Here is a 27,999-nt window from a genome sequence, read left to right on the forward strand (position 1 = left end):
AAAATATACTTGTTCTATAATACATTTAACACAGAAATAAAAATAAGGGGTCACCAAATTAAAAACAGATTTATCCTGCCTAAGGCAGCATATTCTGATTTTTTTATTTATTTATTTTTTAAAAGAAGAAAGGTAAAATGAAACGAGGATGTGATTCTATCTTTGTAATTGTTTTAAACTATTTGTATCATACACAATACTGAACTATCATGTAGGCTAAATAATGTTTTTAAAGAAATTAAATGGGCACCTGGAGACCTGATACTATTGTATTTCATTATTGCTAAAAACATAACATAAAATGTCTAATTATATAAATATAAAATGTTCTGAAACTTTTAAAATATTTTTACAACATGAATTTCACAAATGTGAAAATAACTAGTTCATAAATTGTTGTATTATTCACTAACATACGTTTCTTAGAGGATACCTGTGGTGAGCTGAAAATGAATATCGACTTATTTCAATAGAATGTTTCCAAATACTTTTTGTCATATTTTACAGCCCTCCTATTGTGATGGGTTATTTTGATGCACAAAGTGTTCAAACCACGACAAGCTTCAGTGCACTGCGTTGTAAACATGGCACAGTGATGTGATATGACAGCGTTGATTTCTGCAATTGTCGACCATAGCAACACACGAAGTAAAGTCGTTTGCATGTAGATATACAAATATCGTGGATGAAGAGAATAATTCCAACACAATGTATGAGACGTTATTGTTTGACTACAGTAGTTTAACCACTTCAAGCAGTGAGAGTAATGATTCAGATGTGGATAGCCGCCAGTTCGTTTTAGCACCAGATGTGTTCGTAATTCAGCAGCCTGCATGAAAATACAGTATTCTGTTACCAGCACGATGATGCTATGGGGGAGGGGGGAGGGGGTGGAACGGTACGAAATGAGCGTTCCAAGAAAGGTTCTGGGGACACTGGGTCCAGTGTTCTAAAAGTGGGACTGTCCCATCCAAAATGGGACATCTGTTCACCTTAAGAAATACTAAAAGACAAACTAAATTTAATGCAAGTGTTTCTTACTGAACTTATGACGTTACTTTTGATATTTCTATATTTTAATAGCAGTTTCTTGTGTGCGGAATTAGACCCAGTTGAGTTTAAATAGAATGGCTCAAAATACTACGCAGCGGGAGTCTTAAATTGTTCTCTGAAATGTAAAATTGTAATGGGTGCTCCGTTATAACTGGTTGCTTTTAAAAAAGTGTTATTCTTCTTATTCACTGCCTATTTTCTGTTGTGCAGATCTAATAAACAACCACAAGAGTGTTCATGGCGATGCACCTTCAGCTTCTGGCTGCATGGCTGGTTCGTGGCGAAATCCTGGACAGGCTGCGGCCAGAAACCAGAGTGCTACGTTCCTGGCAACGTACACCCCACAGGTGAGGCCGTATGCACCACGACCTGCTGTCCACTGGAGGAAGAAGTATTCTCTCAACAACCAAAAAGCTGGACCGCCAGGTAACAACCTCAGCATTGCTGGCATGTCAGTTTGTCCAACAGCTGCCATTACTGCAGCTCACCCCAGGGTCTTGTCCACCAAAGGGTCCAACGCCCAGGCCGTAACTCCAAATCTTGTGCAGCCATCCCCCTTTGCAGCTCCCATCCAGCATACAGGCCTCAGGGAAACGGGAGCTAAACCTGTCTCAGCCGGGGTCAGAACAGGACTTGCCACACCAATCTCAAGAAGCAACTCCTCTCAGATTGCTGGGGAGCAGGGCAATAACAAGTCGGCTGGCCTGCAAAGAACTCTGTTATCTTCGAGCCCAGCAGATGGCGCTGGTTCTTCAACTGGTCTTGTTCTGGACACAAGCAAATTGTCCTCTCTAGAGAGAGCTGCATTGCTGTCTAAGACGATAGGTGACTGCAGTGTTGTTACAGGCCAGGGGCAGATCAAGGGGAAGTCACCTGTCGTGGTAAGAACTGTGTTGTCACCCCAGGCAGCAGGTGGAGCCTCATTCTCGGGTCCTGTTCCAAGTGCTGCTGAGTCCTTCACCCCGGATAGACGTTTGCTTTTATCCAAGTCAGCGGATAGCAGGAGTGTTGAAGCTCAAGGTCAGAGCACAGACAAGTTATTACCCCAGGGAGGCCACCCCCACAGCATTAAGAAGCCTTCCGTTTTGGATAAAGTAGTGCTAAATCCCGAAGCAGTGGGAATCAGCAATCCCGCCACTGCAGTACCCTGCGAGGCTCAGGTTGAGAGCAAAACCTATTTCATAGATAGAACTGCATCAATCCACAAACCAGGAGGAGTCACCACTGGTTTGTGCTCTTCTCAGACAAAGCCAAGTGCCCTTTCTAGCTGCTCTGCAAAGGCAAACGCTGAGGGTGTTTTGCAAGCCGATTACAAGCCCCAGTCACTAACCACACTCCCTTCAGGAGTCCCCTTGAGCGCCTCTCCCGTGAAAAACTCAAAGTACACCTGGGTGAAGAAACCGGAACAGGGGCTTGCAGAACCCAGCAAGGCCAGAGCAGGCACGTCCTCAACCAGTGCTGAGTCCACTGCTACGCCAGTCTCTCCCCATCATCACCCCACATCAGGGCTGGCTGGTAGCATCTTTAAAAGAAGGGCTGCAGCCGGCCACAAGTCTCACAAGGGCCCCGGCCAGTCTGCTCGTCCCCTCAAGGCAGCCAAGACCAGGTACACCTGGGTCTCCACCACTGCTCACTCCGCTAAGCCTACCAGGAAGACTCTGTCCCCCAAAGCCCTTGAGGGGACCCAGAAGGGAACTAAGAGCCTAGGGCTCAAGAAGTCTGTTACACCCCCTGGAGCTAAACCCAGCAAGAAGGCATCTTCTTCCCCCAAACCCTCAGGCACTGGCAGTAAGTATCGCTGGAAAGCCGCTACTGCAGGCCAGGCAGCAGCACAAGCCACGCCGGTGTTCAAGTGGAAATCGGAGCAGGAGAATGGAACGCGTGGGTCGCCAGGGTCGGGGAAGCCCAGAAGTGCAGAACACAACGCCACAGGGGCATCTGGGGATAGTAGCCCCTCGCTCTCAGGGTACAAACTGAAGAGCAGAATGAAAATTATCAGAAAGAATAATAGCCCAGGGTAGGTGTCGTTGGAAACACTTTTAATTTTTTATTTTTTAATGCTTAATATAATTTAGTAGAATTTATAGAATTAATAAAAGTTGGTGAGACTAAGTGCTCGGAAATAGCGTAGAGGGAAGTTAAACGCAGAATAAATAGTGTGCACAAAATTACATTCTGTCAGACACATGGTTTCCAATTCTTTGTTTAGTTTTTTATAACATCCTTGAAACTTATTATTATTATTTTTTTTAATGGTGCTCCGCATGATTGATAGCTATAGACCATTACTGTACAAGGTGCTTGACAAGGGCGTTGTTGCATCAGTGTGAGATTAAAAGGAAGAGTGTGAGACTGATTTTCTAATAAGTCTCACCTTCTGCGTGACAGTTTTGTGATGGGCTAGTTAGGTTAATTTCTGCTGCTAACAAGATTCAATGAGTCTGAAGGGTTTTATTTATTTTTTTCAGCTTGCACAGGTGTATCTCACTGTTTTAACTTTTAGTATCACATTGGCAATGTAAAAAACCCTTTAGTAGAGAACAAATTGCTATGAAGTTAGCTGAGCTCAAAGAGTTTAAAGGATGTGATGAAAAATGGAAACATAATAGCAATTGGAAACCAAATGCTTGACATATGTGGGTGAGAGAATTGTTTAACTTTGTACACCCTATTTATTCTGCCTTTTTAATTTCTCATGAATAGGGTTGAATATATTTATTTGAATGGAGCTGGGACCTATTGTGTTACTGTGAAGTTCAATTACACACCAGTGCCACTAGATGGTAGTATAATCAAAGTTACAACAGCTCTGCTCTCCCTGTGTGGCAGCATCTTCAGCACTTGCAGTCAACGAAGAAGACTCCCATTGCGTACTGGTTTTACGATGAGTTTAATAAGACACACTTTGTTACTTCTATAATGTGGCTTGTATTAAAACCTTGAATGGGTTGAACTGCTCTGAAATAGGAGTCTCATTTCCATACCTGGATTTACTGAGTGATATCAAAAGATCAGCTCTTAAAAAAGGGCTGTTTTTAGGTGATGTCCATAATGGCACATCTAAATACTGCCACTGTTTAAATATTAATATTGGGGCCAAACCTTATATTTTCTGTACTTTTATATGAAATATAAAATGTGTATGAAACGGTAGTTTATTTGAAGCTGGTGGTAAGGAAAGCGTATCTAATACAGGTTTAACACAATGTATCTGTCTTTTCATATAGGAAAATGTGAGCTCTAAGAAATGGATGCCACTACGTTTAATTACACATCTTTCCAAGCTTAATCATTCACAGTTTCATTTTGTGTTTTGCATGGAGCGAACATTCATCTTGTATTTTCAACCACTTTTATTGACCACATTTGTTTGAAAAAAATGTTCTATAGTATGTTTCTGTATTTGCACCAGTGATTACAGTTTGGTAGAATAAAGAGAGTAAACATGTTAATGTGTGGAACTGTTTGTTGCTTTGTCGTGTAATTGTAATTATAATTGCAGCATAATTGTAACTAATTGCAACTGAGCAAAATAGCACTGGAATTGCAATTTAAGCAAACAATTGTGCTGTAATTGTCATTGTTATTATAGTTGACCCCAGGTCTGGTAAGGGGGCTCCGAGTCTGACCTGGCTGTTTGTTGCTGCAGCTCGGTGGGGGACAGGAGGAGCAGCCCTGGCTCCCTGACTGTGAAGACGCGGTTCTCTCTGCGGAGGCGAGGCCAGGTCCCAGGGAAGAGACTGCAGGCCAGGGGGCTGATACCCATCGGCAGGCACAAACTGCGCCGGCTTCCCAGCGCGGGCACCCACGGCTCAGCCAGGCAAGGTAGGTACCAGGGAAAATGACACGTCCTGCAGCATGTGTAACTCGTCTGTCTAACCTTCATAAAACTAATTTCTCATGCTGTTACAAAAGCAGGCAATTACAGGTCAAGAGCTCTAGGGGTGTTAAATGTGAAAGTTTAAAAGCTCCGTTGTCAGACCTATGCAAGTCTCCTATAGAGGTCACCTGTTTATACAGTAGGATGTGAACTGTGTGAGTTTTATTTTCCATATACAGTACACATACTTGTTGTGTACACATGTAGTCCACGTTAATGTTGTGGTGAATCATAAAAAAGTAACACCATTCTAATTCCCAAGTTTTGATGTTCAGGAAATTAAGCTGAATCTAATATCCCTAGTTGTACCTCCCAATTGTCACTGTGGATTGATAGACAGGTTGGCCACACTTCTCCCTTGCTGGGGATATAGTACAGGTCGCCAGTGCTGCAGGAGCATTCATTTTGCCATACATTTACATTGTTTTTGTTAGTATCCCCAGCATTTATTGTAACCAAAATATACATTTTAAGGGCTTTTGATTTGAAGCATGGCAATGTGACTCTGAGTTTCCTAAAGTGAAAGCATAGCTAAGCTTTATAAAGAATTGTAAAATGTAAAGCATTGGTGATCATGGTAAAGAATAACAAGGTATGGTAAAGCACATAAGAAAATATGGCAAAACATGGTAAACTATGAAAAATATAAAATCTAAAGTACAACAATGGGAAACGTAGGGGAAAACTGCAAGATTACCGTGCAGATTTAGTGTGGTAAACTTTTATAAGGGCAGCCTCAACTACCCAGTCCTGGAGAGGGATGCAAGGCCAGTGTATTGTCCTTGCCAGTGCAATCGCTTACATGGAAAAGTGCCTATTAATAAACTTGAATGTTATAGATGTAGAGCTTGGAAGATGGCTTTGACATTCTGTTTCGTGCTTTAAAAAATGAAAGACGCTGACAAAATAAATTCAGTGCTCGCCTCTATTACCATGGACCGGTTATAAGGCAGTGTGGTTATGGCTACTGTTTGCACCATAATGCCATTCCTCTAGCACTTGTATTCTCGTTCTATGGTGGAACACAGTAGCACACTCCTTACAGCTCCCGACTACAGCGTTATATCTGAATCTGTGTTTATTACTAGCCCTTTGTAAATGTCCTTCCTGCTCTAAATATATATATATTTTAAGCAGCACATTCAAAAGCAGCAATATATATATATATATAATATATATATATATATATATATATATATATATATATATATATATATATATATATATATATATATATATATATATATATATATATATAATCACATTTTTACCAGTTCTGGGTGTTTGTTTGGCTTTGGCTCCTCAGATTTTAGTTTTATTTTGTTGTCTTTTTATTTATTCCACACCCTTGGTATGTATTTGAATATGTTTTTCATCATGTTAGCATGTTAGCCCGGTTTAATTAACAAACAAAAAAAATAAATAAATAAATAACAAAAAACAGAATATCTACAAAAACAAATCAATAGCCCATCATTTTTCACTCTTTGTTTTTTGACAATCCTATCCCATGTGCAGAATTTGTATTTTTCTGCATGATTAAGTAAGTCTGGTTTCAAAGCTTTACTTTTTACACCCCAGGCTGTGAGAGGTTCTCACTTGATTAACGGTTAACCATACTGCTACTTGAATAAAGAGATTTGTAGGAAATGAAACTTCAACACATTCCACAGTTACTGTAGGTGTTAAATACCCTGATCTGCAATTTAGCAATAAGGTGCATCTTTTTCTGAAGTTAAGTACGCATTAGACGGTAGTAACACATTTTTTGAAAAATGCACACGCATTGAAAGAGTGTATTAGGACATAATCTGATCGTCGTAGGCAAAAGTCAGCTAGCATTTGGCCTAACCAAAACTATTTTGTGCTTGTTCAGTATGTTTTTATATTAATGATTACCATTTTTCTTAAAGAATTTTAGCATTTTGTCTGCAGCTTTTACTGTGTAACTGGAGCAGACCCACTGACTGGTGTTTTTTTTGAAACCTAGTCAAACAGTGTGTCTGAAGTGTTTTTTTGGCTCACAGCTGAAGTTGACTAGTTTTCAATGCAAATTTTTCAGATTGGGACCCAGATCTTAGTTTTTATACAAGGGCGCCTAAGGGCTAAGTTCACAACTTTGGTTGTGCATTTTATGGTTGAAGTGTGTGAAAACCAGTATCAGAGGTCAAACTCCCTTTTTAGTATTCAGAAAGCAAACTCAATAATGGGTATAATTAAACTTAATAATCGAGAATGAAGTCTGGGGGGGGGGGGGGGGGGAGGGGGGGGAGGTTGTATTGAAATACAATTGATCTGTATGTAGAACCAACATCATTTAGTTTGAGGCATCTCTTGTGTGAACCGAACCAGGATGTTTTCTTGACAGTGAGTGATACCAGTGGTATAGTGCCCCTTGTGAAGTAGTCTGATAAAATTCTATACTGTGGTCTGTGTGTATATGGACGGTGAAATAACTGCAAAAGGACAATGGCACGTAAAAGTCGACTCTCCTGCAGTTAGGCAAGGGGTGTTGGTCCCTGCCACCTTGTGGAGAGTGAGTAAGTGAGCTGATAGACAGCTCATTGCTTCCTGTGTAGATCTGACTGCTGATGACAATTGCGCACAAGCAGTTATGAGCCACTATAGACAATTGTCAGCAGCTGAAGCTCACACAGGTGTAGAAGATGAGTCTAATAATCAAATTAGTCTCTGAACAGGCTAGCTCAAGGGGTGACGTCAGGCCAGAAAGGAACACACAGACACGCAGTACTGGCAGGTGAAACTGAGATGCAATGGCTGCGCTCAGTGTTTTAATGAAACAAATAAAATATTTAAACAAAAAACAGCACACGGCACTTGAAGCCAAAATAAATAGACAAACAAAATGGATTAACACTAAACGAACAGACAAACAAACACGGTGAGTCCGAACAAACGCACAAGTATCGTGCTGGTCATTCCAGCATGAAATAGCAATTGTTTGCTTTAATTTAATTTCATTTACTTCTTATTTTCTTCTTCTCCACACCTGTTCTCCACTCACCGAACACACAACCCCGAGTGAGTGAAATGTGCATCTATATATACTGTTGTGCTGGGATCCAATTACTAATTAATTATTCACTTGAATCCCAGCACATGAACTAATTTGTGCAACCCCGTGCTCACATACTATTAAATACACATGAAGTGTTAGTGCAATCCCCGTGCCTAAATACAACTATATATTTTAAATCACTCGTGCTACACAGACCCATTTATATCACGTGCACCAATATCTATACACTAACATGCAACATGTAACACACAAATGCACACAGTCTCACTCTCCCCTTTAGCCTCACATTGATAATGCAAAAAGCCCTTGTGGGATACTGATCTGAAGGCTTCTTGGAATGTGCTTAAGCAGCAAGGTTTGTGGCTATGAAGTTAAACTGAGTTTAAAGTTTTTTTTTTCAATGATGTGCTGAAAAACAGAAACAATGCAACAATTGGAAAGCTTTCCATTCTACCTTTTGATAATGAACTGCATATCAATATTCTGAAGTCTTTTTTGTTAAGTGTGCATGGATACACAGCAGTTTAGATGACCCTTTCAGTAGAGAATGTTTTCTGTTTCTCAGGTGGGGGCGGTCCCTCGCAGTTTAGAAGGGGATTCATCTGAATAATTGATTGCCCAATTCACCCTTGATGGGAACAAGGGGCGCTATCAAGCAATTTGCAGGTGTATGAAGCCTGCAAAGAGGCAGTATCAGACCCCAGCATTCATTTCAAATGGCAGATAAAAAAGAAGCTAATCTATAATTATCCTTTGCAAATTGGATTGTTTTAAATAACTGTAGAATACGGTGTGCTGGAAGCTATCCCTGTTTTACAACTCCCCACTACTCTCCATTCGTTTTGAGTTCCTATCGGAGCATAATTTCTGCACTCAATGAATTTTTCCCTTGCACATTAGAAATTCGATCAGAATCAACATTAGGCTTTTGTGATAGCTGAAGAGTCGGGCCATTTCTTTTTTTATTTCCCCTCCCCTCCCTTGAACGCTTTTAACTGGCAGAATTAATCAAGGAAGGGATTTTAAACATTTATCTGTGAGAGAGATCAGAGCTGTCTGTGTATTGCGCGGCAGATAACGGGAGCTAATAAAGAGCAAATTAAATTACTAATGATAGGGAACATACTGAAGATGAGAGAGAAAGAAAAAAGAGAAATTGTCGATTTGAGGAAACAGATTCTTCCCGACGATGCAGTGTTTCTTTATTTCTATCTGTTTTTTCGTTCATTTGGTTATCTTCAATTTAATTTAAAGAGTGCATAAATGTAAGTGAGCAGTTATGGGTGCAGTGAATCCAATGAGTGTTGGCTCCAGCACACAAATAACATCATAAAGCAGATAAACACTGTAATTGAATTGGAAAGTTCAGCATCAACAGCAACAGTCTGTCTTACTTTTGTTTATAGGGAGAACTGCGTGCTACCCAAATCCCTGTGTTTTACTGTTCCCAAACACACACACACACACACACACACACACACACACCAGAATAATCTCTGATTAACCCTCATTGCAAATTTAGAATAATCTCTGATTAACCCTCATTGCAAATTTAGTGACGGAGATACTGTAGTAAACTTAAAGCATGTGACAAGGAAAATGTACCTTTTTTCATGACATATTTTTTTTCTACATGATCATCCAACATTTTATAAGAATTATGTTTCCCATGTTGTATTTTCTACTTCTTTGGCACACAGTAACTCCTGATAGAAAGTCCTGTTTTTAATAAATTTTATACCTTTTCATTTTGGGGGTGGTTCGGTAGTCTATTTGAGGGGCGTGGGGAGTAGCAAGGGTAAATATTCTGTCAAGGATAATGAGTTAAAGTTTGAAAGTATTTCTGGAATAGTGTTTTAATCAGGAAATCATAGCAGTGGTAGATTTGATCATACTTTAGAACAGTGGTTCTCAACTGTGTGAGGCACGTGTCAGACTTTCTGTGGCGTGGTGAGCGTTCGAATACATTAATTATAGTAATAAAAGAATTGCATGTCTAAATGTCACATTTTACAAACTCCATGTTGTGTGTGTGTGTTTTTTTATTGTTTTAATTTAACCTATTATCAGTACTTAATACAGCATAGACCCACTCATGGTCGATTTTGTGTTTAAGAATCAGTGATCGTCCAGTTCCTGCGGCATTGTATTCTTGTTCAGTACAGAAAATTGATCGGTTTGTGGTGCGTGAAAAAAGCGTGCAGAAAACAATGTTTGGAAATATGAAGAAAGTTATTTGGAAATTGGATTCACCTTTCTTTACACTGCAGATGAACCTTGTCCTCAGTGTGTCGTCTGTGGTGATGTACTGGTTAATGACTATTAAAGACTATTAAAAGCAAAAGTTTGTGTTTTTGGTAATATTCTTTTGAGAAACTAGTGTCAAGTTCATCTAAATTAAGAAAGAATGAGCTTAATAGGATGATCCATTTTATAAAAGGTACCAGATAGTTGTGCTTTTTTGTTTTGATGTTTGAACATTGGAATTAGGTGTGGTGTGCATGACAACCAGTACACAGGATAAGACGTACTGGAATTTTGGCAAATAATTCACTGATTGTTTGATTTACAATTCTTGCTATTGTGACGTGGGGCTATAGATTAAAAATTTTTTTTTTAAAAATTGCTAAGATGGGGTGTGATTCATAAAAGTTGAGAAATATCAATTTAAATCACCTTTTTATCCACATTCTTTAAAGTGATTGTAGCTAACAAAGTGACTGCACCTCCATACATATTCTAGGTCTCAGATGTGTAGTTTATAAAGAAACCTGTTTCAGGCGTCATGATTTTTTAAATGAAAATGCATGTTTGCGCTAACGTGTTTTCTTTCAGAGTTGTACATTTGAGACCCATGTAGCTAATGGAAGTTCATGACAGGTGAGATTTAGGGAATTATTTTCTTCACACCTTAATTTGAAGATAAATAAAATTGTGAGCTCACAATGAGAAGAGCCCATGTTTGATACTGCAGTTCTGCCTGTAAATAGCACTGCTCAAGTGTATCCGGTGACTCATTGCATTCAGGAGGCTTGGAACTCATCGGAGCACTTGCAACATTCCTATAGCGTTTTGAAACCGTTAAAACTGTTTACAGCGTCGTAAACTCCTTGCCCGCTGGCTAGCTGTCTTCAACCATTTTGGCTTGTGTGGCTGGGCGAAAGCCCTAAATGTAAATTGTGTATTGTGTGTGTTGGGGAATATAGGGTTGGCAGGGAGGGGGTTAAAATCCTCCCTGCCAGAAAACATGTAAGAATGTGGCTGGAGTCTTAATTGAATGAATGTTCCTAGCACACACAATACACAATTTACATTTGGGGCTTTTGCCCTGCCACAGTTAGTAATTCAGTGCATGAGGATCTCACTGATGCCAATTTGAGGCTCTATTCACAAAGAGTTTGCAGCTAACAAAACAATTCCATAAGTCTTCCATGTTTTGCACTTCGATTCGTGCAGTACAATACATTCTTTCAAAACTGCACATCTGAGACCCATGTAGCTAATGGAAGCAGATATGATTTTATGGAATTCATTTGTTAACTATAATCCCTTTTGAGGTATGTTTTTTTAAGATTGTTGGGATACAGTAAACAGCACTTTGAAAATGGAGACAAACAAATCTCTAAACCCCTCTCTGAAGCCACTGAAAAAATGATTAAATGGATTAATTCATTATAAAAATGCAAGGGAGCAATCACATCGGTGAGCAGGTGTTTAAACCTGTTCAGATATGTCACCATCCCAGTACAGCTCGGAACTTTGGTCAGTTCCCTTGACAACCAATTCACTTTGGGAAGAGTACCATTTTAGAAGCACAATAACACACTCCAGGGTGTTCATATATGGTCCAAAATCCATAGCCCTTTCATGTGTTAGAGAGCAGTGGTTCTCAAACTGGGGAGCACAGACTGTATACTGGGGGTGCGTTAGAAATTTCAGGGTTTTTAATATATATATATATATATATATATATATATATATATATATATATATATATATATATATTTTTTTTTTTTTTAATTACAGCGCATACGGTATGTATTAACTTTAAAACAAATCTTTATGCTGACACCTCCAGGCATGTCAAAGTTTGTAGGCGCTGTGCATCTGACTGGTGCCTTTTAAACTTGCATATTTTTTGGATGAAGTCCGCTGCCATCTGGTAATGTGTGTTGTTTATCCGCTTACTACGTGGTGTGCATGTTAGTGAGCGTTGGTCACAGTCGGTAAACTGTAATTTGCAGTGTTAAGTTTGCTCTTATTACGATGGATCGGTGGCTGGTTCGTCAAGTACCACAGGCAAGAGGAAGGGGGGGGGGGGGGGCACGGCCCAAAACGTTTGAGAACCACTGTGTTAGAGACTGGGTCAACTGTGAATGTTAATTTAATATTACAATCTGTAGAGCATATTTATGAAGATATAATATTTAACATTAATACCTTGATATCCTAGGCCACCCCCCACTATGTTGGTAATATACAAACATATTAGTTAATATTAATTTCTTAATATACAGGACGACGCCTCCATTATGTGATTTCATATTTAATTATAAAACTAGTGTTTTAGTCCTTCGCAAATTTCTCATAAAATTATATTTACAATTCCATTATTTGGTTTTTCAAATCTATCAAAAGAACTATGAACAAAATAGAAATTAAATGAGGCTACGTTTCAAGATCAAGAGAGGTTAACCAGTCAGATAACTAAGTGAATATACTAACATTAAAAGTTCAAATATATAGGTTTAAGGATCTCAAAATCAATCAGAAATGCTTACTTTAGTACTCATAACAGGCAAAAAAACTCAACTTATACAAATTAATAAATTAATTAAGGCTATATGAAGTTGGAAATCATGTTAGACACAAGCATGAATAAAACATTTAAACAAACATTTTCATAAGCAAGCAGGCTTTTGTATGGTTATGTGCATGCAGGATTCATGCACATTACATACAGTGACAGGGTTAAGCAGCATCTGTTGTGTTGGTTGGAATGAAGACGGCATTTTTGTTTCATTTTTGTGGTCGTTGTTGACAAACAAAGTTGGAGTGCAGTTGGTCTTTTCGTAACCCGTAGCGTTGCAGGGTGTAGCAGCGAGGAGTCGTCTTCAGGATGAAGATAGGTACGACGCTTGAATGGGTCCCTGTTCCTAGCGAAGGCTCAGTAATGGCGAGATGAGAGTCTGGATCCAAAAGCGTGAATTCATGTTTGTTTTGCTTTAAATATAGCGCTCAAAGAGGAGTTTACTTTGGTGATCCTATCACTTCTGTGTAAAACAGGTAAACCAAAATCAGTCCTTTCATTGGCTTACAGAATTTGAATGACGGTTCCTTTTACACAAGCAATGTGTGTCATTTACAGGGATCCTAGTTTTCTGCTCTAAAAAAAAAAAAGAAATCCGATTTAAAAATAAGTAAATAAAAAATCAGTGTCATTCCGCGAGTAAAATAAAAGGCTACAAATGTATTTTCCCTGCCACATTATAAGACACACAAACAGTACTGTTGGGTAACAGTTAACACAGGAAGTATGTATTGTTGTTCTTTTTACACTTGTTGTGTCTCTATTTTGTATTTTAGTTTATAACTTTAATTATTCTTGAACTGTAACCTTGTATTACAGTGTAAGTCACTTTGGATAAATGTATCTGCTAAATAAAAAAAATAAAATTGTTACTCCTTTTCAAATTCTAAAGTTACAAGCTTACCAGCACCATGAATTAATAAAACAAACTAACTTACTTGTTTTTGTTTACTTCAAATATTCTTAGTTCCCTGTTGTAAAAAAATTAAAAATAAAATAATGTTAGTTCAACTCAGAGTTAGTCTTCATCATCCGGATGGCTATTGTTAAAATAGAGCTACAGCATTGCAGCATGGTCTGACTTTAGAATGACACCACCTCACTTAATGTGCTTGTTGAAAAAAATCTTAAACTGCCGGTTGAGCCACTTTGTACAGAGGAATGTCTGCTTTTATGCATTTTGACATCTGAAACAGTTTAACTTTGGCAGTTGTAAGACGCTGAAATGACCCAAACACAGTGGTCTGTTTCAGTGTTTTCGATGGCCCTGCTGTTTCGGCCTCACCTTGTTTACATTGCCTTTCATTAAATTTATGTTTAGCGCTTCCCATGTGTTCTACAATGGTGTTCCTGTGAGTGTAATCTACAGCCTTGCTGCATGAACCCGCACATTACCATCGACGTGAAGTTCGTCCTTGCCAAACTCGTTGACCCACTCTTTAGGGGTGATTTTTATTTTTTCGGCATCTTTGAACAGCTCTGGATACTGACTGAAGTAAACTGAACTTGAATACTGAAAGCAGTTTTGTTAGATAGGTATGTTGACGTAAATTTAAAGCAAAGTTGCCTGTGTTAATGTTTATATATGGTACGTGTATTGATTTGGTTATTATCACACAAACAAAAATCTCTGACAGCATAGAAAATCTACGTTTTTCCATGTTATTCTGCAGCAAACGGGTTCCTAGGATCCCTGGTCATTAACACAGGGAGCAACCCCCGCCTCCATGGAGAGAGAGATAACAAGAAAACAGTAACATTTATAGAACAAAAACTTGTTCTAACTTTATTATATTGATCATAGAAGGATAAACGTTTCAGTTTCATTCTCCAAACTAAATTGCCGCTACAAGCACGTTAAACACATTCTACAATAATTAGTCACATAATTTTAAGAATTATTTTCACTTTAAACTTTTTTAAAACACAATAAACATTTCAATTTTATTGTGAAAACATACTTAAGCAACTCAAACTTGCGTCCACAAGTTTTGTTATTAAAATTATTCTAAATAAGGAAGAATAAGGAAAATTAGGAATTTGTATTCGTATACATTCCATGGTTCATGGTAACAATTAATTTAATGGGAGAAAGTCGTGGCTCCTTGTATCCACCAGGTGTTGCACTGCTTAACCCTTTGTAGGAAGAAAATTGTATATTGTCTTTCAAACAGACATTCTTAATTAAAAGATAAGAATCAGCTTGGTTTGTTTACCAGACTGGCAGGTCAGCACAGCAGGTAATCTAAACTATTCCCTAATTTTACATCTTTACGATCCTCTGTTACTAATATCTAGTGCTTTTGAAGTAGATCTAGAATGTTATGGGGGAAGGAAGGGGGAAGACGCTCTTAATTAACATCACAACATCAAGTCTCATAGTTTTAAGATTTTAAATGTCATTTTATAAAGTACATACAATTACAACTACGAATTTCTCCCACAAATTAAACCATGGCACATATTATGTTTGTAAGTTAGTCACCAACGACTCCCAGAGCCTTGTCTTGTAGGCAGCAGTGGGGACTGCAGCCCTGTTTTCCACCTTGCAGATTAAACTGTGCTTGTGTGGTGATGGGGTGTAAGCGCCCCACAACTGATTTTCATCTCAAGCTGGGAATGCCAGTATCTGCAGAGACAGGCATGACTGTGGAGGCACTTGTACTGTACGTATGTCACACATACATTTTTAGATCTAGAGAGCATGTTGTCCGATTGTGATGAAACCTGATACTGTATGACCGTAGAGAGAATCATAATCTAGGTCACGGGCACTCATTATGTATGGCTTGTAATTAGTTGGGCTAATGAAAGTTATACCTTGGCAGCATTTGTTACAAGAGGCTGTGTAGCAGCGCACCTGGTTAAATATTGTTCATTGTTTTTATTAATCGTTGATAAAATTATGACTTCTTATGACCTGTGACCTCTCAGGCAAAGCCGACACGCTTGTTTGTTACTTTAGCAACGTTGGGGGTTTGTCAGCCCCTGCAGCCTGTGTGCACCCCATCACAGTAAACCTCCCCCGGCCGCCCTGACATGTGCTAAACACGTTGGCCCTCCAGAGAGAGCCGCAATGTCTTTATTTGGTCCTGTGTCTCGACTCGCTGTTCGTGTTTGCATTCGCTTCAGCCCCATCCCGCTAGCTAGGCTTTGCTCGGAGGGGCTAGAGAGGTCGGTGTTTATTACTGACTCTGTTGTCAGTTAGCATGTAGATTGACTTCAGTCATAAATCACTCGGCTCCCAGCCCGCTTGCACCGCTCAGAACCCAGAAGGTGCACAAATGTTTAAAGTATTTGGATGGTTCGTTTACTAAAGTTCACATTCTGGGCATGGAGCAGAGTTTTCGTCAGTTGCACCAAGTTACTGTGTCAGGTTACTGGCATCGGGGTGCCTTGGGTGGCTGCCAGGACACAGCTCCAAGACTATTCTGCTGCTGCTGATTCACTTGTAAGGGAAGCAGGCTCACTTAAAACACACTGCAAAGATATTCACTTGCCTATAATTTAATTTAATTTAAAGATGAACTCATTTATACTTATGTTTTATATTAGAGGTTAATCATAGTTAAAATGTTATTGAAACAAAAGCTTTGAAAACTACAACAACAGGACTAAAATGATATAGCTTAAAGTATTTTGAAAGCAAACTTTTTAACTTGTAGGTTTTTTAGCAGGGCTTAAAATATCTGACTACCAACTTTCCTCCATCAAATCTTTCATTTTTACTTTTTATAGATGATTTTGTACATTCTCACCTGTATGTGTGTGCATGTGGGGTGTATTAGATTTACTACTTGGTAGGACAAAATTGTAAATGTAAGTGGCTTTTATTTACTGTTGATAAAGTGTGTTCGTTCCCAAACACAAGTCTAGCACAGACACGCCACCTATTCACTAATCAAGTAGTGATCCAATAGACACCTGGCAGCAATTTAGACAATCAAACCATTCGATGAGTTAGCTACAATCATGAAGGAAGTGCAAAGTACAGCTATGGCCAAATGTTTTGCATCACCTAGCATTTTAGGATTGAGTCATAATTTAAAAAACAAAATATTAACCTAATTTTAGATCTTTTTATTTAACATCATGTAATCAAACAAACTACATCGCAAAAGTCTACCAGAAGCCATAATAGCAGTACAGTATTTCATGTTTGAAATGTAACATGTCAGTTTTTCATTAGGATATGGAAAAATACAAAGCACAATGTAATTCAATATGTTACCGTAACATTATTCAGCAAGTTTCATTTGACTTTATGAAGCAAAATTAGTTGATTCTACAGGGTGATGCAAAACTTTTGGCCATAGCTGTTAATCCCTCTGCAGGCAATGAGATGGATCTTTTTCTGGCAATCTGAGTCCTATGGAAGCAGCTAGAGTTACTAACAATGACAGCTGCACTATACGAACATGTGTACTGCACGCAATGACATTCATACAGACCAAGAAAGTACCAGCTCCAGAACATGCTGACGACTCCTCAGAGCATTGTGATGTGGGTAAATTCAGAAAAAGATCTGACACGAGGGCTATACAGTATTTCTCAGACTTGATTTTAAACTACTCGTAACCTCTGTCTCTTCTGTATTGTTTTTGTGAAAATTAAATTAATAAAGCAGTATATTTATAGTCGTGTGTGTTATAATAAATATATATTCTGTGTTACCATGGCAACACACCCTTAAACTGTAAAAAACAGATCCTTATATTAGTAACATTCTACTGTACGTCATCACCTTCTTCAGTGTGCACTGTGCCTGTGCAGGTTAATGTCAACGGTCGCCATATTTGTCACTAATTACAACAAGCACTGTAAAGTGGACAATAATAGGCTACATTCTACAAATATTTTAAAAGGCTACAAATATTTTAAAAGAGCAAGAAAATAAAAATACAAGAAGATAAACACTTACTGACATAAACTTCACAAAATATGTGCAAAAATGTTGTTTAGTGAATAGTGCAGCAAGCGTGTGCGTAATGTTTTAAGGGGAAAGGGTGTCACATCATTTACATACTGTAGTGTGGTCAGAAAAGGGTGATGTTACATCCAGCACTGCTGGTGCCTACACTTTCCATGCCTGTATTTGGACTCATTTTACCATGGTAAAGCCCTCCCAAATCCCCCCTGCAGCCAGCAGTGGCTACACAAACAACCAAAGCGCCTGTATTAAAATACAATGAAGGATATCGGTGTGAAATAAAGATGTAAAATCTCATTGGTGACAGATGATCAATCTGGCCCCACTCTGTCTCCACTCTGCGTATGTAATTTGTCTCATGCTTAACAGCTCTGGGTCTCTCGAGTTTCTGAACACTTTGAAATTGGCACGCTTCCCTGCCATTCTCGCTCGCTCACTGCCTCCCTCTCATCAACTCTCCCTTCACCAACATTATTCTGCCTTTTGCAGCACCATGTTGCAGCTGATGTTTTAGGTTTTACTGAGTTTATAAACTAGGGATTAGCTGCTGTATGTCTTTATTAAATGTATTTCTTCATGCGTATTTTTTGATCTGTCTAATTTTTATAAGTGTTTTATAAACTTTATTAAGAACATTTACAAATGAGAGGCCATTTGGCTTACCAGTGCTCGTCTGGTTTCTAGCAGCTGATTGATCTCAAATCTTCATCGGGGATCCCAAGGATGGTTAGGTAACCCGTTCCATACCCTCACCACTCTCTTTGTAAAGTACAGGGATATGCAATTCGTATCGCCAAACGCCCGGGACAAGAAGATTTGCCGTTATACTTTGCCCGTCGGACAAGTAGCTTTTATTTATTTATCTTTCCTATGTTCGTTCTGTTGCTAGAAAGACACCCCAGGTATATTTATAGCGCGCCACGCATGTTTCTGAAACCTGAATTTCGGAAGTGCTTACGTCCCACCCCCATCATTTCTGATTGGCTAGCTCTGGAAGAAGCTGATCTTCTATTGGTTACAAAGAAACCCAGAAATGGCTGCCTGAGAGCTTCTGGCAATGCACAGACTAATCTTTTAAATTGAAGGTATTCCGGGTATGTACATTTTTTGTAAATTTCGCAAATAAGTGGTACTGCTTTCTTAATCATGAACCTGAAAAAATAAAACACTCCCACACACTATTTTGCCAAATTTCACTTTTTTTATTTTCTAAGGTTATTTATTCAAATTCTTTTTGATATTCACATAAATGTTGTATGCATGTGCTCAAAGTTCCCAGTATGTTTACCCTATGTTGCATACTACAAAACTTAAACAGCAAACCCGATAAAAACAGGTCACAGCTCACTATTAAGACTGAAATAAAACAAAGCCTTGCCGACTTAATTAATTGTCTGAAGTATACTGGATGTAATGCAACAAATGGTTAACGTTTAAATGTGTTCAATCCTGAAGTTTAGACTTTTATGAAATTAAATGGAATCTAACACCGCTCCAAGCTATATTTACAGTAACATTGTTAACAACGCTGTCTCCCTGTTGTTAAGAAAAACTTGATCTGCAGAGGGAGAAAGTCCATTGTGGCCGAGCCCTGGGGAATGCTGGAATTTCATTCCTTTAAATGTGTTTGGAGCTCTGATGACATAATCCCCTCAACTGTAGAGCTCTCATTATCTGGGCCTGTCTCTGCCCCAGCTGGCAGGACATGGAATTCAGATCATTCTGGGCTCATTTCTCATGCCCTAAACACCAACAGGTGGGCCAGACGGACAGCCAGGCACTCGTGGTGGGAGAGTGAGTGGGTGTCTGTCTGTGTCTATCTGTTGTAAAATTAATTCAGATACAGTGTTCCCAAGATGGTCCAGGTTTGCACAATTCCTGATAATTAAGTAGGCACATATAAGTTAAACTTGATGCACACCCTATAGAGGTCTATTAATGATCTAGATACCACCTCACCTCTTATTGCCTATGTCTACAGTAATCTTTGACTGTCTTGCATGGACTGTAATGTAAAGCTTTAATTCTTTCAAGTCTTGCTAGCTTCATAACAGTGCTAGCACTAATTCCCCCACCTCATTCCTCACTAAATGGAGTAAAAATAAGGTGCTAAAATGTAATATTACACAAAAAGACAAAGCTACAGTAGTTTGGAAGTTCATGGTCTCATTGCTTTAATTGTGAGTTAGTCTGTTTTTGTGCATTAAATAAAGTGTGGTATTCATGAAATTCTCAGACTAGAACAGTTTACATGAATATCAAACTATATTTAATACATCAGAATACACTTTAAAACTGACTAGAGAGTTTCGCTATCTGCCTTACACATTGCAAAAGTGCAATACTGTAAACTGTGAAGGGCCCTTCTACAGTACAATATAGGACTTGACCTGCAGACGTCACCTAACACCGTGAGTTCACCACATTTGTGAATCATAAAATAGTAAAATAACAAGGGAGCACTGTAAATATGTTTACAAAAAAAAAAAAAGTACAGTAGTCTATTTCATTACCATTTTTGAATTGTTAAAATATGAATACACTGCTTTAAAAAATAATGATATACAGATCATGCGGGTAACGCTCCTAAACGTTCACATGTGGCAACCCAGTAAACCTGCTGCGGATCAGGATCTCATGTTTTCAGCCCCTTCACCTATTAAACTGTCAGCTCTTCATAATTAAACTGGGTAGTAAACATCCATGGTGATGTCCATCTGCTGCTAGAGAAAGATAGCAGCCTGTCATACCGAAGCAGTTTAAATACTTTCCATTCAGTGCACGGGGAGCAACCGTGACATCAAGCAATAAACTCGGGACAGTCCCAACATGGCAGCACTTAAACTTCTTCCACACTGGAGTGGTGCTTTCGCCATCCCTACCACGATAACAAATCAATAATATTTTAATGAAATCGAATATTCCATTAAATTTAAAACGTGTCTTGTATGTATTAACTTACTGTCAAGAAGTTTTTTTTTTTTAATTTACTGTTGTTTACACTGGACATTTGTCAGATTTTACACAAAACAAGGCAAAGGCAGGAATATGAGAATTGGCGATTGCTATATTTAAATACCAATATATTTATCAAACGTGGCTTAAAACGACAAGCTTTGTTTGAATGAGTTTTTTTATACCATGCTCTAAAAAATTGCCTAAACCTGTTACTGTGAGGGAAGGTTTTTTTTTTTTTTTTTTTAAATCATTTTAATTATTGTTAGAATTTGCATGATAATCGATGTCAATGTCGGGGTTTGATTTTCAACACTTATTATTATTATTATTATTATTATTATTATTATTATTACATTTATAAACCAAATACTCTTCAGAATGCCTTAAACTACATGTGTTATATTTTGGATGCAGTTAAAATAAAATAAATATGTAGTTTCCAAAGTATTATCAAAATAAGGGATGCACCGAATCCAAGTTTTGGGGATTCGGCCGAATACCAAATCCATCTCCCAAAGATTCGGCCAAATACCGAACCGAATACCTAATCTACAAAAACTGTCAAGAAAACTGAAGCAAATTGTTGAATAAAAAACAGACTGGCAGCTACTAACAAGGGACGCGCACAATCTATAGTTTTGAGCCTTTTAATTAATAGTATTTTATTACCAAATGGAAATATATCCCTGAATAAGATTTTAGTTTGAAACTTGCACAACTTATCGCTAGCCCCCCTCCAACAGAAATGTCAAAATACAGAACCGTTTACTTTACCTTTACAAGAAAGGAGAGCTGCATCTTTGCCGTAACCCACTATTTTCTTTTATGACTTTTCAACGTGTCAACTGATCTGAAAACTATGAGGAAAAAATTACCGTGAGTGACCTGATCACCCTGCGAAATAAAACCCATGTTGATTTAAATGCACCGTGTGTGTAACACCTATGGACAGTTGTAAAGTTACAAAAAAATATATATTTCTGTGCACCAAGTTTTTTTTTATTTCAGTATGATCTCTAGAACATGTTTCACAGACAAAGCAACAAAGCACAAGAGTCTATAACAGTTTGCCGTTACTATATATTGCAGGTTTACTGCATAACTACTCCATGAAAAGTGTGATGTCACTGTGCTGTTGCATTCGGGGGAGGGTATGTTTACATTCAGCAGCTGTGTGATGTGTTTAGTGCTTGTACCACCAGTAATTTACAGAGTTGAGAGCTGCGACAAAGTTCATCAAACATGTTCTTGTTCTTGAATACCTGTTATTAAATACAATAGATGTTCAATACCGGATTTGTGTCTTTTATTTAAAGAAGAACTGCACACATTGGAGAGATGTATTAAAATGGATGTTTGGGAGGATGTAGGATTTGGATTCGAATCCTTAGTATTCTGCCGAATCTGAACCCTGCTAAAAAATGAGGTATTCGGGGCAAATCCACAACCGAATACTGGATTCAGTGCATCCCTAAGTACAAAAATCTTTAATGTATTTTTTTTACAAAATATGATATAACAGCCAAATACTTTATTTTGTATTGTAATCTGAATTTTATGCTGTCAGTACTGCAGATGGGCTGATTGTGAAGGGATAGCGTTATGATTTACCCTTATCACATAGTGATAGAGCAGTGTGTGTCACAGATAAATACTACAGTAGTCTCCGCGTATAGGAACACCTCCTAAGAGAGCACTTCGATATAGGGAACAACATTGTGGTGAAATGGAATTTTCCCGTTGTAAATGCTCCAGGAACATTGCTTAAAAGAACACCTTCTTGGCACCGATAGCAATTCGTTGCTAACCGATTCAAAACGGATACAGTGCTGTTTTGTAACCTGATAACTCATCATCATCAAACTCAAATTTAAATGGTAATTTCAGTCTTTTCAAAACTGATTTGTCATCGCGAGAGTAATCTAGAGCTGCTGCTACATTTAATGTGTGTAGAGTGGTGCTGTGTTCATAGCCAGAGACTACTGTATAGTGATCCCCTTTATAAGACAGCCAGTTATAAGATGGTCATGGCTCCAATTTTCCTCCACAACGCTATTCTTTTTCTTTTTTAAATTTAGTCGTTGCCAATCATTTTTTTTATTATTTTCTCCCAATTTGGAATGGCCAATTATTTTTTAAGCTCAGCTCACCGCTACCACCCCTGCGCTGACTCGGGAGGGCAAAGACAAACACACACTGTATCCTCCGAAGCGTGTGCCGTCAGCCGACCGCTTTTTTTCGCACTGCAGACTCACCATGCAACCACCCAAGAGCTACAGCGTCGGAGGACAATGCAGCTCTCAGGCAGCTTACAGGCAAGCCCGCAGGCGCCCGGCCAAACTACAGGGGTCGAGGTGAGCCAAGGACACCCTGGCCGATCTAACCCTCCCTCCCCCCGGGCGGCGCTCGGCCAATTGAGGTCGGCAAAGGAATAGCCTGGACTCGAACTTCCAACGTCCAGACTATAGGGCGCATCCTGCACTCTACGCAAGTACTTTTACTGGATGCGCCACTCGGGAGCCCTACAACGCTATTCTGCTAGCACTAGCACATACTAGCAAATTTTCATTTTAAGGAGAAACACAAATCGCATGGTCTTTTAACTTATGGCTCCCGACCACAGAGTTATAAAGGTGGAGCACAGTATGCAGTGTGATAACAAGATATTGGATACTCTACGTATTGTCTAACTTGAATTAAATAAAGAAATTGCATACATTATTACGGCATCATAAAATGAAGTGATGTCCTGTAATAATACTCGTCAATGTGCAGTTGCAAGTCTTTTCTGGTATTTTAATCCAGGGACCTCTTTTAGTGCACTAGGAAAGCTTAGCGGCATTATTCAGGACCTGCATTCCTCCATGCCTTATTCAGGCATTATATTTTTGTAACTTAAGTTGGTTGTGTCTGTTGCATAAATAGATTTAAAAAATAAAAAAAACAAACAGCTGCTCTTTTATTGCAGTTTAGTTACATTGCTCGCTGGTTCTGGAATGTCTTCAGAAAGAGCTGAAACTCCCTACCTTGCATGATTTCAAGCACGAAATTGATAATTTTATGTAACAGCAAGCTGGTCTTGTGTTACATGATGTTTTAATGTCTTTGTGAGCTTGCTGATAATGGCTCAGATGGTACTTTATTTTAACTGGATGACTTTGGTATGTGTGTGTCATGTTGCTGTTTATTTGCCATCTCCTTGGACAGGTCTTACATAAAAGAGATTCCTAATCCTAAAAGTGGTAAAACAATAGTAACATAATAAATTATAAGTAGAAAAAACAATGTCAATGCATTAGAGCTGTACAAACTACCTAGTACAATCATGAATACCAACTTGAGAAAGACCCCGGTGTACTGTATTGACAACCTATGTTGTTGGGTAGAACATAAGAAACCTTACGAACGAGAGGAGGCCATTCAGCCCATCATTGCTCGTCCAGTTCCTAGTAGCTGATTGAACTCGAAACTTTATCAAGTCAGGCCTTAAAGGAACCTAGTGACTCGGCATCAGCAACATGGCTAGGTAACCCGTTCCATAACCTCACCACCCTCTGTGTAAAGAAGGGCCTACTTTTGGTCCGAAGTCTATCTCCGCTTAATTTCCAGCTGTGTCTTAGGAAGCTTTAGTGTGTGCCATAGGAAACGGTATACCTGGAAGCACCTTAAGGGCCAAGGCCTTCTCCTTGAAGCCATGCCCATGGAAACACAGCCACTGGGTTTGAGCTGGGCATGCCCCGGCATTCTCAGTAAATGAAAAGTCTGCACTGCATCCTCCTGAGTAAACTGAAACACAATAGCGAGACAAACTGTTCTCTGTTTGTGTTCTTTGGATATTTGTTTAAAGCTTCTAGTTGACAAACACAGCACTGTGGGTGCTTTTGCCTTTTAGGCGTCAAACAGGGATTATAAAATTAAAATGACTCTCGGATTTCAGTGTCATGAGTATATCCCAGCTCACATTTTCGCAGCTAGTTGCTCTGCAGCCACATTGGGATTCCTGCACGTTGGATGTTTACTCTACTTCTCGTGTAGCTGTCTAAAGGCACTCATGCAAAGGGTTCTGCTCACAAACAGTGGAATCCTCTCCCTCTGGTCTTGTGGATGAGTTCCTACAATTTAATCATTTTCATAAATCTTGCACTTCTATTGGCTATATTGGTATCATGTGCAGCTTTGAAAGAATCACATATTAACCCTTTGCGGTCCTATGTCGGACCTGGTCCGACATCATCAAAAAGACGCAAAAAACAGGTCTCTAGACGTTTTTTCTCCGGAAAAAGACGAGAAAATCATTCAATGGCCGAGTGAAATCAATTAGGAGCCGAGAGAAGTCGGGGGGGGTGGGTGTATCTCATGAATACAGATAGCCCCGGCACCACAGAGATAACACGGACATAAACAAGATAGCTGCTTCTGCATCCAGTGCTCAAAGAATATCACAGACATTTGCAGAGCTTTTTTTAGATGTTATAGTAATAAAATAATGACTTGGATCGCATTATCGAAGAGTTTGGTTATAAAATGAGTGATCAGGAGATGATTTATCGGTATGCACTACTATCAAGAGGTATGTGAAACAAACAGCGAACGAGGGGTGGGGTGGGGCTGGAGATGCAGTACTGAGCCTCCTGTCTAAAATAAACTGCGCGTGTGAAAATAAATTGGACCTGATGCGCCTGACACGCACTTAATAAATGGACTGCAAAGGGTTAAAGCGCTTGATCCGGATCTACTCTACCTGTTGGGAGGCTACTAGGTACCTACTGGCCCATTCCTATGGCATGATGTTTTCCTTGATTTTAACGACCCATTGAATCGACCGATTCTAGTCAGATCGGGTGGTTATTTGATACAGTTGTGAGTGTAGGCTAATATGCAGTGAATATAGTATGTTATGGTATGAAGGAGAGGGGGTGGCAGGTCCAAGAAAAATAATGCATACTGCATGCAAATTATTCAGTAGTTATTTGATACAGTTGTGAAAAGTATAGGCTAATATGTTTGTAATGGTTATTTGTTAACACCTAGGTCAAGTTGACTTCACCTGGACTGTCTGGATTAGGAATGTGACATGCTTGCTGGGCTGTTTTAAACCAGACATTGATCAGTTGGGGGCACTGTGTTGTTTTGGGAGTGCCCGTTTCTGTTTGCATTGCAGGAACCATGTGCTGTGAAGTTGTACACCTGTCTTTAACACAAGGCACTGGGTTTGATGCTAAATGGTCAACAATGCTTCAGAAGAGCTTCCAGCTTGTTTTCCGTGCCCAAAGGGCCTCGTAGATGCTGGAGACACTGTTTCCTGTTTATGTAGTATTTATTTATTTATTTATTTATGCTCCTGTTTTTTCTCGAATGAGATTTAAATCTCTTTCTTTTTTCAGTAACTATTAAACCTAAATAATAAATCAAGTGTGTGTTATTTTGACACAGACGATTTGTGAAATAGGTTCTCTTAACTGGACCTATTAAAGTTGTTAAGTAATTAAACAAGTTTACTGTAAGTTTTAATTAACTTTTTTCAGGGCAGAATGCTGGTTTGATTTTTCTTTTTACTGATTTTCTTTATCCTTTTTTTTTTTTTTTTAAATTAAGGCTTTGAAGATGTTTATTGCGACTTCCTATGATGAGTGTACTTTTACCTATTGCTACAATGTGTAAGCTTGATTCCAGCCTGTGTGGAAAGGCTGATATTTTTATCCCTCTGACCCAACTTGTTGTTTTCCCGTCTCACAGCAAGTGGCTCCAACAAGTGATGAAAATTCCCAATTAACTGCCAGTCACTGAGAAGGCCAGCTGTAGTTTTAAGGTTGGGTTTGAAGGGAGGAGGGAGCTGGGTAATAGCGAGGTTTGTTTGCCCCCTTGGCCCTGATCCTTGGCTGTGAAATCCAATCCCCACTCTTAATTTTCTCTTTCCAGCTTTCCATTTCAGTCCAGCAGGCTGGGTCTGCTCTGTAACCTTAGCCTGAGGTCTATTCTTGTTGCGTGAGAGCTATCTTAGCTCTCGCCCCCCCTTTGGCCCCACGGGAGCAGTTAAGGTTTCGACACCCCCCTGGCCAAAAACTATTTGGCTTGGGGCTCCCAGCTGCGACTTGCATCTTGGCTCCAGCTCAATCTCTCCTCCCCTTCTCATCTCCCTTCCACAAAGCAGCCAGAGGGAGCTATTCTGAACATCCGCACAGGTGCTTTTTTCAAATGTAATTTGTCATTTTAAAGACAAGTGAATCGAAGGAATTTGGAAAAAGAAATCTGCAGCCAGATGCAATAACTATAAATTGCCAAGCCGTTAATTTTTTTTTCTTCTCTGTCTCTCTCTCCCACTCTCCCACAGTGATCGCTCCTGTGTATTTAATTATGGATGATAGTTGTGTTAAGCTGCCACAGTTGTTAAAGGATTTTAAGATCACTGCTAATTCCGCTTTATTCCTATTGATTGCTCCCGACGCTGGCTTCTGTTTTATTATTTTGAAATCTTAAAACTTTAAGCCCCCCCCCCCCCCGGGACCCTGATCAGATTAATTCATTAATGTGTTATTTATTTAATTAAATAGATTTACTAGAAGTCTCAATGAGAATAAAGTGGGTTTAAAGACAAACAAACATCAGTTTCAAAATGGCAAATCTGCTTTTCAGGAGCAAACTGAAAGCCTGTTTTGCAAATAAACAGATACATTTTTAAAGCAGATACACAGCAGTACAAATGATTACCACCTTGATAAACTGAAGTGCAGTGTCTTTGCTTCTCCACGAAGCCTGCGTGTTGCTTGAACAGGAAGATTTTCCACTTTTGGGATATCTATAAAACTCTAAACCAGTGCTGACTGCTTACCAAAAACTGGACATCTTGTTTCCATCTGATAGAGCTACTTCTACATTAAATTGTGGCAATCTGTTTCCATCCCAAGCACACATTCATAGGAGAATTGCAATAGACCTGTGGCAATATCCAGCCTGCAGAACACATACTACAGTGGAATTTGTGTAGTAAACTTGTACTAAAACAACTTGGGTTGACTGCAATCTTTCATTTGTGAGTTGTTGTTTCTCTCTATTTAGATAATCTACACTAAGAATACATTCACAAACAAAATGAGGCTATTGCACCCGTCTGTGCTAGCCCGGTTCCTATTACAGTAGCTGATTGCTCCCAAAACTTTAATTTGTGTCGCTTTCACCAAAATGGTGCAAAATGCAGAAGAATATATCAGTGATCTTTACCAATGAAGATAAACATCATAAATAAAAATAGGTGGGTCTAGTGACCATTACTTAATGTTTTACACATCAAAGAATACTGTTGTACTGTACTGTCGTTCTACAAGCTTCTT

At 39.0% G+C, this 27,999-nt stretch overlaps 1 protein-coding gene across 1 annotated transcript in view; it reads left to right on the forward strand.

Annotated features, from left to right (window-relative positions):
• The window catches only part of LOC117435521 (zinc finger CCCH domain-containing protein 3-like), a 128,230-nt gene that overhangs the window by 2,496 nt on the left and 97,735 nt on the right, over window positions 1-27,999 (forward strand). The window contains exons 2-3 of the mRNA XM_034058778.3: window positions 1,264-3,070; window positions 4,703-4,878. Of these exons, the coding sequence (XP_033914669.3) occupies window positions 1,264-3,070; window positions 4,703-4,878 (1,983 nt within the window). The remainder of the gene's footprint in view (window positions 1-1,263; window positions 3,071-4,702; window positions 4,879-27,999) is intronic.

The sequence above is a fragment of the Acipenser ruthenus genome, chromosome 3 (assembly GCF_902713425.1).
Source record: "Acipenser ruthenus chromosome 3, fAciRut3.2 maternal haplotype, whole genome shotgun sequence".
NCBI classification, from domain to species: Eukaryota; Metazoa; Chordata; class Actinopteri; order Acipenseriformes; family Acipenseridae; genus Acipenser; species Acipenser ruthenus.